Here is a 14717-nt window from a genome sequence, read left to right as displayed (position 1 = left end):
CCTTTTTTTACATGATTACCCAAAAAGGAGTATAATGTTTTTAAGGTGTATATATATATATATATATATATATATATATATATTTTATATATTTACTGGGCTTAAGTGGACTATAAGAGAACTGACATAATAATTTATGACAGCTGAATAAGTTTTAACAATAATGATTAAAACCAAAAACACCGCAGATCTCTGCTTTCCTAACTTTAGCATATATCAATACTTCAATAATTAGACTGTTTAGATAGGTTAAAAAAGATGAATAGATAGGACAGTTTCTTTTAAAAAAATAAATGAAAGGACATAAGGAATTTATAATGAATTATCTGGATTTGAAACTCATCAGACTAGGCAGTTTTTATTCATTACAAATTTCTTGTATCATATTCCCATTCATAAGCTGTAAGTCTTCATGCAGTGAATTATTAATGAACTAAAACATTCATCAGTTCAGCCATTAGAGGCTGATATTTAAATAACAAAAACTAGCAACATAATTATAAACAGTAAATGAAATCAGTAATAAATCAGAAATCCAGTATATAATATATTGCAAGCAGGATTTAACAAAAATAAAAATAATGATCAACAAAAAATTAATGAAATGAAAAATATTTATACTTACGAGGCAAATCTTTACATTCAGTAAATGGATCACCGGCTGTAGGTGGTGGACAGCTGCAAATAGGACTGTGGTTGACAACTTGACATGTGGCACGGAAACCGCACACTCCAGGACAAGGGTCAACACATTTATTATTGACACAAGCACGATTTCTTGGACAATCAGAGCTGATTACACATTCTGGTCTACATCCTGATGTACTCGGAGAACCTTGGAAACCAGGTATACATTCGCAAACAGCTGCTCCATTAACAGCATGACATACTGTATTTGGACCACATGGTGATGGTACACATGGGTCTGTGGATGTTGTTGCTAAAATAACAGGATACAAATATTTGTAACGAAGATTCTGATGGAACAAAAATCTTTATATAACAAAATCAATATATTAAAAACTATATTGGCATATTAAATCATTAAGTAGATTTTCTAAGTAAATTTAATATTATAGGAAATGGTCAAAAATAAACATAAAACCTTTGTATACATTTCTAAACAAAATTCTTAAATGTTAAAAAAAAATTAAAACGATAAAATAGAAATTCAACAGACTAATAATTAAAATTTAACTAAAAAAATATGCATGATGATTGAAAATTACAAAAAGACCAATGATTTTATCAAAAGATAACAGAAATCTCAGTAGGTATTCTATAGCAAAATTAATTTAATTCAGTAAAGGTGATTTCTTTGTATAACTAGTATTTTTACATTGGGATATGGAATATAAAGCCAACTAATTCAGTATTGAATTATATTGATAACCTTATGAAAATTTTATACATATGTTTTCTGGTAAGGTTATATCATTTAACAAAAAATTAACAAGTAAATAGATAAAAGAAACATAATTTTACGTAGTCGTAATTCTGTATGACTAGATGTATAATACAATACTTTATTATAATTTTTGAAATGCTTCTAGAAAAAGTATTATAAGCAGAATATTACAAAAAAAAAAATTAAACAGAATTTATTAAATAAATTCTAAAAATTGCTAGTTATTAATAGAACCTGTCTATTAATTGATTCAGTGTGGAGAGGAGGAATCTGTTTCTTTTAATAAACTCAACTTTATTTTACATGTGGGAGGGACTTTAAAAATTCCTAAAAAGAGGGTGACGTGTCACTCTGAAAAAATGGCACTGTCATTCCCAATAATAATAAATACTCATCCCAAGCTTACTAAGATAAGTAAGGAGTGAAGTAGTTTTTCAGTCTTTAGTTCTGAGCTATACAATATCATCATGTCAAGTCCACTAAAATGCAGGTGGTATTCACAAGTTGTACTCTGCTCATTGCTGGGGGTAAATGTATAATAAAAATCATTATTTTAAAAGAAAGAGAAGCTTTTACTAGTCCTTTAAATGCTTTATGTGATTCACAGACTAGGACAGATAGAGAAGTATAATTCAACATATTTCCTCCTACAGGAAATACACCATTATACATACTATGTCCACTTAGTAGAGGGAAACAGAGATCTATAATCATGTGTGCAATACATAAAAAAATAAAAATTAATTTACTCCATTTAAATTTTTATATTAAAAATGAATGAAAAATTTGTAGGCACATTTTTATCACAAAATATCTTTGACATCTTAGGGTGTCTTATTTTAATTGAATACTAATACTATTGGTCACGACCATTATGTATTTTAAGAAATATACTTTTTTACATAAAACTGCTGCCAATACATCGGTTAGTAGCTTCCTTTACCTTTAGTACTTTATCAACTAGGAAACAACATTTTTTCCTATGATTGATTTATTTTTGGAAATGGTAAAATAAATTCATTTGTGAACATTCTTATAGATTTAACTAATTCACAAATGAAGATATCTGTGTATAAACATTATAATTAACAATAAATACTTCAGAAGATAAAATAATTCAAATTTTTGGTAAAAAGAATCTACCACAGCTCTTTACTTTTTAATCTTGAACTAAATATTACATAAGAGCTGGAGAGGGGTTTCCTAATATTCAACAGAATTAGATGGTGGGGGAGGGGGGTGAAGGACCTATAATTTTAAATTTGTAATTCATGAAATGAAAATATATGTATTTAAGCAATGTTCACAACTTTTATAAAAGGTAGATTTAAATAATTTAAAAAAATAAAATAATTAAATGTTTGTAAAAGTATATTTTTTACTTACGTATCATCTGAATGCGATCGCAGAGTCTGAATGCATCACCAGTAGTTCCATCAGGACAAGAACATATAGGAATATGATTTGATACTGTACAGATGGCATTTAGGCCACATGTACCAGGACAAGGATCTTTACATTTATTTCTAATACAGGCACGATTCATTGGACAATCAGAACTCACAAGACATTCAGGTCGACAACCTTCATAAGGATTACCTTGATATTCAGGGAAACATTCACACACTGCGTAAGTACTTTCGACTCGGCAGCGTGCATTTGGACCACAAGGTGATGGTGTACATGGATCAGATGGTTTAGGAGCTGGTGGTGGTGTAGCTGAAAAAAAAAAATGTACTGTAATTTTTGTTCAAAGAAAACTCACTTTAATTCAGAGTCATTGAATAAATAATTTAAAATAAATGTTATTCAGATTATTGTTGAAAAGCATTCTCTATAGATTAATAGAATATTTGTAATAAAATGAATAAAACAATTATTAAAGGTAATAAATAAAAAAGATTAATTAATTCTAAAATAAATAAAAATGTAAAATTTGTTTATTTTATTTAACATATTTTTATTTAACAGACTCTGCTAAAGTGAGGTACTAAAATAAGATTTCAAATCATGCAAACACATAACTATAAATTTCATGCAAAGAAAATGCAAAATACAGATTAAAAAATCATGCAACTATATAACATTTGACATGCAAAATTACTTCAGAATGAAAAGATAACAAAATAGTTACTGTAGATCAAACTTTGCAGAATCAACTTTTGATGATCCTTTAAAAAAAAAAAACAAAAAAAAAAAAAACAACAACAAAATAATCGACAAAAATAAATCCAAAAACCAATAGGTGAAGCAAAACAACCTTAAAAATATTACTTATTGAATTAAGCAGGAGAACTGAAATAATTACACCGATACCAAACAGCTTAATCAATATGAAAGTACCTAAATATTTGCAACAAGGGTATATATACAAAAAGCGGTTAAAAATGATACTACTTAAAAGCAAATTATTATTGATTATGATGTTACAATCATTTACTTTATTATATCTATAATATTACAAATACTGCATTAATAATATTAAGATTAAAAAAAGGTACTTTAAGCCATTATTAAGCAAATAATTACATTAGTGTTATCTACATAAATACTAATAAATAATCATACAATAATAATTTATTTATTTTATTAAACTAATTAACTCCTCCACCAGTAGTACGTAATATGGTATTAAATTATATTGTACTGAAATTTGGAACTGGCCAAGAACTATAACAAACAAAGGAACTATACATAAAAAACTTTTGGTCAAACAAATCTCATCATTGATGCCTACGTTTTATATGGAAAAAGTGAGATTTACACAGTATTTCAAATATTTTACTTCCAAAAACATTAATAATGGAAAAACAGCTTGTCTGTTCAGAATATTCCAAAATTCTGAAACATACACCAAAAATATTTGATATATTTCTATATACTAACAACCAAAAGGTTTTTCCAGCAACAATTATTTTTTTTTAACCGAGTTGTGTTTTTTAACATAAACAGAATTTAAAAATAAAACTAGTACTGATTATATTTTTTGTAATTTATACCTTTTAAATGAGCAGAATAACAGATTTACTCCAAAAAAATATTTACAGAATTATTCATAGTTTAATAAAATAAAAAATTAGCATTTTATAAAACAGTTTGTTTTCATTGTTGCATTAGCTATTAAGGCCCACTAGCAGCTGTGATTTGATTTTATTGCTAAAAATTTTCCAAATCCCTAGCTGGGAACCCAGCACTTTTGGTATAATAAACAAGGATACTACATTTGCAACAATGAGAATAAAAAAAACAGCAATTTAATACCATATAAAATACAAAATTACCTGAATTTAGTTTATAAATTAGTAAATTATTTATTTATAAGAATCTATAATTTTGGTAAATAAGTAAAACAGTTAATATAAACAGTTGCAAAACAATTTTTTTTGTAAAATCTTTAAATTAACTTTTTAATTTATCAATCAAAAGGCAAATTTATGCTAAACATCTTTTCTCAATAAACAACTAGTAATAAAAAATGTATCATAAAAATATCACAGAGTTGTTAAAAATTAAATGGCTATGCTGTTTTACAGTTTACTTTGGTACTAATATTCTTATAACTATTATCACAGACAAAAATTACAAAATTACATGACTTAAAATAATTTAACAGCACAACCATTATTTTTTAAAAATTATATTAATAACAGTATTAAAAAAGTTACATTATGTTCATTATTAATATATTACAAATAAATATTAATAAAGCCATTTAATACCATTAGCAACCCAAATAACTATTATATAATTTTATACATTATTTTTACTTCTAACCAATGGTTTATATAATAAATTGATTTAGAGATCAGTCACAAAACTACAGTGAAAAACTACATAACTTTAACTATCACCAGTTTTTAATAATAATTACAATAAGTATAATGATATAAAAGGCAAATAAAATAATCGCATAAAAATTCCCCAGCATAATTAGGTGTTGTTATCTACTGAAGCTGCTGTATGAATTTATCAGGGTAACGCTTACATGGTACTGGATTGCAGATAGTAAATGGATCTCCTGTAAAACCTTGTGGACAAATACAATTTGGTGTATGACTAACAACACGGCATTCAGCATTTAAACCACAGGAGCCAGGACATGGATCTTGACATTTTTGATTGATGCATGCTAACTGAGGTGCACATTCGCTGTTAGAGATACATTCTGGTCGACAGTTTGGTGGTGCGCCGATGAATCCAGTTAAACATGTACATGATGGTGTGTTTGCAGATGATGCTTGACATACTGAGTTAGGTCCGCAAGGTGATGGTTGACATGGATTCTGTGGTATTGGCGCTGGTGTTGGTGCTGCAGGTGCTGAAAAATCATGAGTAAATTAACACAACAAAATTCATTTTTAACTTAATTTTAACAACATATGTTGATGTAAACTAACAATTTTAGGACACCTCATAAAAAATATCTGTTTTTAATTCTTTTTCAAAATGGGTGTAATCATAACTAATAAAAATATGATTCAGTAAACATTAAACAGATTATGCTAAATCAAAGTGAAAGAAATCTTTTAAGAAAAGGCTATAATGATGAGAAGTTCAGGTTTAAAAAGTAACTTTTTCTTTTAAATCTTTTTCTTTAATGAGTAGTTAAAAAGCGGCAATGTATATGTTCCTGAATTAAAATAAAAATAAAATACATATAAATTCAGTAAGCAAGAGTCATAATGAATAAATGATATGCGAGTAAATTATGAAAGACAGTTGATAAGTATTATGATTTTAAGTGGTTGAAAAACTGAAAAAAAAATGACATCTGAAAGCAGAGGAACTTATTACAACAGAAATAGGGAAAACAATGAAATAATTTAATTATGTGAGAGGAAAAAACTCAAGTTTGTCAATGATATTAGATTTATAATAAGACATTTACAATTACAGGAGGGTGCAATCATCAGAAAGAAATGTAAATGATGAGATGACTGGTACATTGACTTACAGAAGAAAAAAAGATGAAAATACCATAAAAAATTACAAACAGAAATGAGGATTATGAGATTAAAGTCGCTGAAGAATATTGGTTAGATCATGTGATATTTTCATTTACTGAGAAAAAATAGCCAATCTGTAAATAGAAAATTTCAGAGAAAACTATAAATCCAACAGTATCTTGTTCGTATTTTAACTAAAATAATAATTTTTTTAAAAAAATAAATGCAAAAAAGAGAAGAAAAAAAGATGAAAATACCATAAAAAATTACAAACACAAATGAGGATTATGAGATTAAAGTCGCTGAAGAATATTGGTTAGATCATGTGATATTTTCATTTACTGAGAAAAAATAGCCAAACTGTAAATAGAAAATTTCAGAGAAAACTATAAATCCAACAGTATCTTGTTCGTATTTTAACTAAAATAATAATTTTTTTAAAAAAATAAATGCAAAAAAATTCACAAAAATAAACAAATATTTTTTAGACAGATTAATAAAAATAATTAATGTATAATTATTTCACTCACGAATAGGGAAACATCTTGTGAATGGATCTCCAGTCATTCCAGGTGAACAGCTACATATTGGATTATGATTTATAACTACACAACGAGCAGAAAGTCCACAAGTACCAGGACAAGGATCAGTACAATGCTGGTTAATACAAGCTTCATTCAAAGGACAATCTGAATTGACAACACATTCTGGTCTACAAGACGGTGGTGAACCAATAAATCCAGGTAAACATGAACATACTGCTTGATTATTAACTTCTCTACATTGACTGTTTGATCCACATGGTGATGGACTACATGGTTGTGTTACTACTGGAGCTGAAAAATAAAAGTGAAAAGTTAATATTTACCTAAAAATAACTTTAAAAATGTACAAATAAGTTACTTAGCAAAAAAAAAAAAAATTATTTTTGGTACAGCAGTTATAAATGTTTGTTATATTCTATACAGGACAATCATTTTTTAAATTAAAGCATTAATTATTTTTTGGTTAAATCTTTAACAGATGTCAAAATTAAAAAAATAAGTATATTGTTTAAAAATGTAATTTTTGTTTATTATTTTAATTTACTGAGCATTAATAATTCAAATAGAAACATGTTAATTTAATCACATACAGTGATTGGAATGAGCTAATTATAAGACACTCAAATATAAATCTACTCATTAAACATCAAAACATAAAAACAATCTTTAAGGTCAACCCCCCATTTTTTAAATTTAATTTAAAGGAAAATATCTGCTGCGGACACCACATGATATTCCTTGTATGCCTATTAAATTACATATACATATTTTTTTTAAATCAGAGGTTAATAATTATTAATAATCAATATATTTAAATTAAAAAAAAGTTAAAAAAAAAAGGAAATGAAGTTGGATTTGAACCAATGTGTCTTCCCCTTGTACTATCCAAATATTTCATTAATTAAAATTTTATTTGGGTATTGGAACCAATGAAAATAAGTACAACTATGATATATTGTTGAAAAGATTTCAATGAGAGCTGATTACTGCAAGAAAAAATCCAAAATACAAATTTTTTGGATTATGGGCTTTTTTAGACACTTTTGGTCCAGTCGATAGCAATCAAAAGAGGAGGTGCACAACTAGATATTACTACTTGCTTAAATTTTATATCTAAATAGCATTAACAAAACGTAAAATTGTAATAAGCTTTTTAGTACCATACAAAATTATATAAATACAAACCTTGAACCCGACGACATAGCACAAACGGATTTCCAGATGTTCCAGGTGGACAACTGCATATCGGTATATGATTAACAACATCACAACGTGCATCTTGACCACACGTTCCAGGACAAGGATCTGCACATTTATTTCTGATACATGCTTTATCACGAGGGCAATCAGCATTTAAAACACACTCAGGCCTACAACCTCTGTATGGATCACCTTGATATTCTGGTAGACAAGTGCATATGCCATCAGAACATTGAGCATTTGGCCCACAAGGTGATGGATTGCATGGATCTACATTTACTGGTACAGGTGCAGCTGAAAAAAAAAACTAAATTATACGACATCCAAAGAATATATAAATCCAAAGTACATATAAATGTTTTACGTTTATGATAACATAAACGTATGTTTTTTAAAAGCATTGATAAAAAGCTGTAGTGATTTTAATGAAGTTAAGAAATTTAATAGTTTAGTGTAATTATTTTTTATATTAGAGAGAATTTTTTAATATACTTCTTTTAAATTTTTCTAAATTTTTGCAGCTACTACCATTGCTTCTCAGATGTGAAAACTACTTTAAAAATTCAAAATATTTAACTACATATTTCTAATGGTTACATACAATTTAAAAACGTAGGTAAAATTTAATTACTCTCACTATACTTATGAATATTAAAAAATATTAAATCAATACTATTATTATTTGATATAATAAAATAAAAAAATAATTTGATACAATAAGAATTTATCATACTGTAATTAAACTACTTCATCAGCAATTATAAAAACAGTACACATCTTTTTCATAAAGATACTTAAGATTGTTATGATTACAACTTAAAAACTTAAAACATGAACTTGATTGAAGAAGCATTATTATTTTTCTTAATTTTTAATTACATATTTTAAAATAAACTATGATAATGTTGCCGACTAAGTAATGTTGTATATTATGAATCTGCTTTAAAAATAAAATGATAACATTATAAATATAAATTTTTAGCTTATTAACTTAAATAAATTAATAACTACATACTAGTTGCAGTTTAAAGTGTTGCCAGGGGGCATTTTAATACAATATTTATTATCAATTAAAAAATTATTATGAAATCAATACATACGAGATGGATTTGGAACGCAGTTTGTGAATGGATCTCCAGTCATTCCTTCAGGGCAAGTACATGTTGGAGTATGATTGATTACACTACACTGAGCATTAGCGCCGCATGATCCTGGACATGGATCTCTACATTTTTCTCTCATACAAGCCAAATTACTAGCACATTCAGCACTTATAGTACATTCTGGTCTGCAATTCGGTGGACTGCCTATGTATTCTGGAAGACACGAACATGATGGTGATCCACCAATATCCCGACATTGTGAATTTGGACCACATGGTGATGGAACACATGGATTTACAACAACTGGTGCAGCCGGAGGTGGTGGAGGTGCTATAAATAAACCATCATTTAAATAAATAACTGACACTTACAATTCAATAATTTAAAATTAATATTTGTTGAAATATAATCAATTTTTTTCAACTATAGGGAAGATTTGAAATATATCATTACAGCCAGTGGCTACAACAACAAACTTTTAAAACTTATTCTCTATTACAATCTTTTTTTATCTAAAAACAAATTTAAAATATCTGATGTGGACACCACATGAATTTCTTATATGCCAATCTTTTTTTTTTTAACCTCCTGAACCACCTTTAGGTATTTGCTTCAGAGGATCGATGAATGATTTTAGTGTGTGTGAAAATGCCATGCCTGACCGGGATTCGAACCCAGGACCTCCAGATGAAAGGCTGAGACGCTACCACTCACACCACAGAGGCCGGCTCTTGTATGCCTATTAAATTACATATACACATTTTTTTTTTTTTTTTATTGTTACTGAATTATTTATCATAAAAGTTTTTACAACTAGAGGTTAATAATTTTTAATAAATCAATATATTTAAATTAAAAAAAAAAGAAGATGAAGTCTGATTTGAACCGATGAAAATTGAAAAGCTCTCAATGAGGACTTAGTACTGTAGTTAAGAAAAAGTCCAAAATATGAATTGGACACTTTCGATTCAGTTGATTGCAATCAAAAGGGGAGGTGCACAATTAGATGTTACAACAGTACTAAATCCAAAATTTCAACATCTTACAACTAATTGTTTTTGAGTTATGTGTGATACATACATACAGATGTCATGCCGAAACTAGTCAAAATGCATTCAGGTGTTAAAATGGATATTTCTGTTGAAATCAGAAAACCGAAATTTTTCATGATCACAATACTTTCTTTTACTTTGTACAAGGAAGTAAAAACGGTCAACTTGTATAAAATAAAATTCAAGAAACACCAGACCTTGGTTATATGATTAATAGCTCATACAAATCACAAATTTAAAGCAGTAAAAATATCCATAAATAACTTTAGTTTTATAATATAAATCTTATTTCACTTTTTGTAATATACTTAAGTATCTACTGAACTTAGGTAGTTCTATTTAGATATCTACTTTTAAAGTCGATCTTAAAAAGTAGATATTTCAAACGCTTTATAATTTATTAAAAACTTATTTTTTGGGAAACAAAATCATATCAACTTACGTGGAACTGGTAAACATCTAGTGAACGGATCACCAGTGAATCCTTGTTGACAACTGCATATTGGACTATGATTTATAACTTCACATCGTGCATTCAATCCACAAGTTCCAGGACATGGATCAGTACATTTCTGATTGATACAAGCTCTATTCAATGGACATTCTGAACTGACAACACATTCGGGTCTACAACCAGGTGGACTTCCAATATAATTTGGTAAACATGAGCACACAGCTTGTCCATTAACTTCTCTACATTGACTATTAGGTCCACAAGGTGATGGATTACATGGATTAGTTGGTGGAGCTTGTGCGGCTGAAAAAAAAAAACAAAATAAATTATATATTTACAAAAATTTATTTAAATTGCTATATAAAATTTGTTTATTAAAGGACTGACATGTCAGTAATGATATATAAGTGCAATAGCACAACTAATTAACATAATATGTAAAATTAAATGATATTAATTAAAATAAAAATTAATATATATATTCATACAAAATGTTCAAAGAGAGCGTGTGAATTAAATAAGTTACAAACACCTTTCTTCTATTTCCTTCCTTTTAAAATAGCATATATTTATGGTAATTATCCCAAGGAATAATTTTACAATTCCCTCTCTCTTCTATTATTACTATTTTTTGACACATTAAGCCAAGATAATTCAAAACAATTTATAGGCCGAGAGTTACAGATTAAGTGGTCAAATCTTTATGGATTATTTGCTCAGAAGCAAATACTGTTAACCAATAATTAAAACAAATCAGAAGAAACATAAACTATAAAATTAAAAAACTTCCATCATATCGTGACTAACAATCATTAGTCAGCTAATGGAAATTTTTATAAAAAAAATAAAAACTTAGAATTACTTACAAGGTGGTGGTATAGGAGAACATATCCTAAATGGATCACCAGTAAAGCCAGGTTGACAAGTACATGTTGGTAAGTGATTAACAACTTGACAATCGGCACTTGGACCACAAGTACCAGGACATGGATCTTGACATTTATTACTGATACAAGCTCTGTTTGATGGACAATCTGTATTTAATACACATTCTGGTCGACATCCTTCATATGGGTTTCCAATATAAACTGGTAAACAAGTACAAGATCCAGCACCATTTTGTTCTCTGCATACAGCATTACTGCCACAAGGTGATGGTACACAAGGTGTTGGTCTTTCTTGAGGTATTGGAATAGCTAAAAATTACATAAAAGAAAAAATTAAAAATTATTTTAGATATAAATAAAAACTATAAATTAGGTTTGTTTATGATAAGGTTGTTTCATTACCAGTACCTATATAATTAATCATTCTACCCATAAATTTCTGGAATAATTACAGCCAAAGATAAATGAACTGTTACAGTTAGGAATAAACTGAGTGTTTAAATACTGTCCAGACTGTGAAAAAATGAAAGTATTAATGAACAGATCACTCAGAACTTTGTGTAAAAAATATAGAATTAAAACTAACGTAAAAAATTTAATTATATTTATTTAGTTTATACTCTGCTCTTTTTTGTTTGCAGTGTATTTCCATAATATTATAAACATAAATATTGTGATTTTTCATAGAATTATCCAGAACATTATTATACAGATTCATAATGAGTAAATATTTTAACATTTAGAAGTTAGATTTATGAAATCCTAACAACAAATATTTCAAATTTCCTATTTTTCAGAACAAAATATAGAATAATGATCAAATTCATTTGTTTTGCCTCACACCATAGCAGAAAAAAATGAATAAACAATTAACACAATCATAACAAGAAAATTTCAGCTGTTTAACTAGATTTTAAAGATGTTTATGCTCATAAATAAAGAAAAAAATTGTAGACAGTTTTAATTTTTTGTGGTAAAATCTAATTAGAACCCTTCTGTAGTATGGTTTCATAGTATGTAACTAAAAATGTCATCTTAAGTAATGAATTGATAAACTGTGCCGGGTGGCTATGCGCAACACACAAATAATTCATTCATTCGAATGGTTTATAATTCTTGATATGAACAATTTGTGTTTTGGAGCTAAAAAAACAAAATATTGGGGTTACAGCTGTGTTAAATACAACTCAAGAAATAGCTAAAAATGTTCAGCATTTTGAAGCTTTTGTTGTAAATGTTTTTGTTGCTGTTAGTACGCTAAATTCATGAACATTATTTAGTTACAACAGGCAAAAACATTTAATAAAATCAGGTGTAATGAAAAATTTTGTTGGTGGGCCTTAGGCCCCCCTTTTTTTGTATTATCTGAAAACTGAATATAATATTCACAATCTTTCATGCCAGAGCGGTACTCTTTTTGCATTTCATCTAAGAGGTTCTAGAATAAACTCCAGTTAGGATTGGTATATTTCAGAAATTAAAAAATTCATTTGTAATAGTTAAACAGTAACTATAAAATGAGGATTAGCCTTTTGGTACACGATTACTAAAAAATAAAAGTAAATATAATTATTACTAAATGTTTTTCTTTTTTTTCTGAAATAAAAAATTCAAAATAAAAATAAAACAGTAGAAAAAAGGTAAACATTATTAATTTATAATTACCTTGTTGTACACTACATTGGATGAATGGATCTCCTGTATATCCATTAATACAAATGCATTGTGGTGTATGACTGACAACTCTACATTCTGCATTCGCTCCACATGTTCCTGGACAAGGATCTCTACATTTCTGATTAATACATGCCAAATGACTCTGGCATTCACTATTACTAGCACATTCTGGTCTACAACTGGGTGGAGTACCAATAAATTCTGGTAAACAGGAACATGATGGACTATCTCCAGCTTCTCTGCATTGTGAATTTGGTCCACAAGGATTTGGTTGACAAGGATTTGTAGGTGGAGCTGCTGGTGGTGGTGGCAATGGTTGACATCTTACAAATGGATCACCAGTCATTCCTGCTGGACAACTACAAATCGGGTTATGATTGATAACTTGACATCGTGCTACAACACCACATGTACCGGGACAAGGATCTCTACACTTCTGATTCATACACGCTTGATTTAAATTACAATCTGCACTGACAACACATTCTGGTCTACAAGCTGGTGGTGAGCCAACATATCCTGGTACACAAGAACATACAGCTTGTCCATTTACCTCTCTACATTGGCTGAATGGACCGCAAGGTGATGGATTACATGGTTGTGTTACAACTGGTTCTTGCATCGGCCGACACTGTACAAATGGATTTCCTGACATTTTTTCTGGACAACTGCATACTGGTATATGGTTGATAACATCACATCTAGCATCTTGTCCGCAAGTTCCTGGGCAAGGATCAATACATTTGTTACGTATACAAGCTTTGTCTCGTGGGCAATCTGTGTTCAATACACATTCAGGTCTACAACCAGTGTATGGGTCTCCTTGATATTCTGGTAAACAAGTACATATTCCATTACTGCACTCTGCGTTTGGTCCACATGGAGATGGATTACATGGATCTACTTGTTGTGGTTCAGCAGCTGAAAAAAACAAACGAAACAATAGTTAAAACTGGAATATGATTCATTTTAATAAAATAAAAAAATATAGTAATTTTTAATTTTAGAACTAATTTTTAAATAATTTAGTATTTTTAGCATAGGTGAAGTGGTTTTGGTAGAATTTTTGTGTTTGTAACTACATTGTAATTTTAATCTGCTAGAGAATAAAGTTATGATCAAACAAATCTAAGCCTAATGGTACTTAAATTTTGTTTACAAATGCTGAAATTAAAGGATATATAAAAAATATGTAAATTTGTTCTCAGATTCAGCCCCTTTCAGCTAATCAGCCTAGTGTATCCATATACTATTATTAAACTAATGAAGTTAATCAGCACTAACTTGAGTAAACCGATTGTTTTTAATTTTTGGACATGTTTTCTAATAATAAAAAGATGTATCTTGTCAATATTAAAATATGGCAAAAACAGATCTGATAAAAGTTCATCTTGTGTGGTACATGACTGAAGAACACAGCTGGATATTGATCAAATGTCTATATT

The 14717-nt window shown here is 28.4% G+C and overlaps 1 protein-coding gene across 1 annotated transcript in view; it reads right to left on the bottom strand.

Moving 5' to 3' along the window:
• dpy (fibrillin-like protein dumpy) overlaps positions 1-14717 on the bottom strand; it is a 705616-nt gene that overhangs the window by 50506 nt on the left and 640393 nt on the right. Inside the window, exons 138-146 of the mRNA XM_075365108.1 lie at positions 13261-14193; positions 11575-11904; positions 10697-11011; positions 9200-9532; positions 8085-8393; positions 6885-7190; positions 5394-5726; positions 2795-3127; positions 626-940 (exon numbers count right to left, since the gene is read on the bottom strand). Coding sequence (XP_075221223.1) covers positions 626-940; positions 2795-3127; positions 5394-5726; positions 6885-7190; positions 8085-8393; positions 9200-9532; positions 10697-11011; positions 11575-11904; positions 13261-14193 — 3507 coding nt within the window. The remainder of the gene's footprint in view (positions 1-625; positions 941-2794; positions 3128-5393; positions 5727-6884; positions 7191-8084; positions 8394-9199; positions 9533-10696; positions 11012-11574; positions 11905-13260; positions 14194-14717) is intronic.

This window comes from Lycorma delicatula, chromosome 4 (assembly GCF_047948215.1).
Source record: "Lycorma delicatula isolate Av1 chromosome 4, ASM4794821v1, whole genome shotgun sequence".
In the NCBI taxonomy this organism is placed as follows: domain Eukaryota; kingdom Metazoa; phylum Arthropoda; class Insecta; order Hemiptera; family Fulgoridae; genus Lycorma; species Lycorma delicatula.
This window is presented reverse-complemented; position numbering and strand designations above follow the sequence as displayed.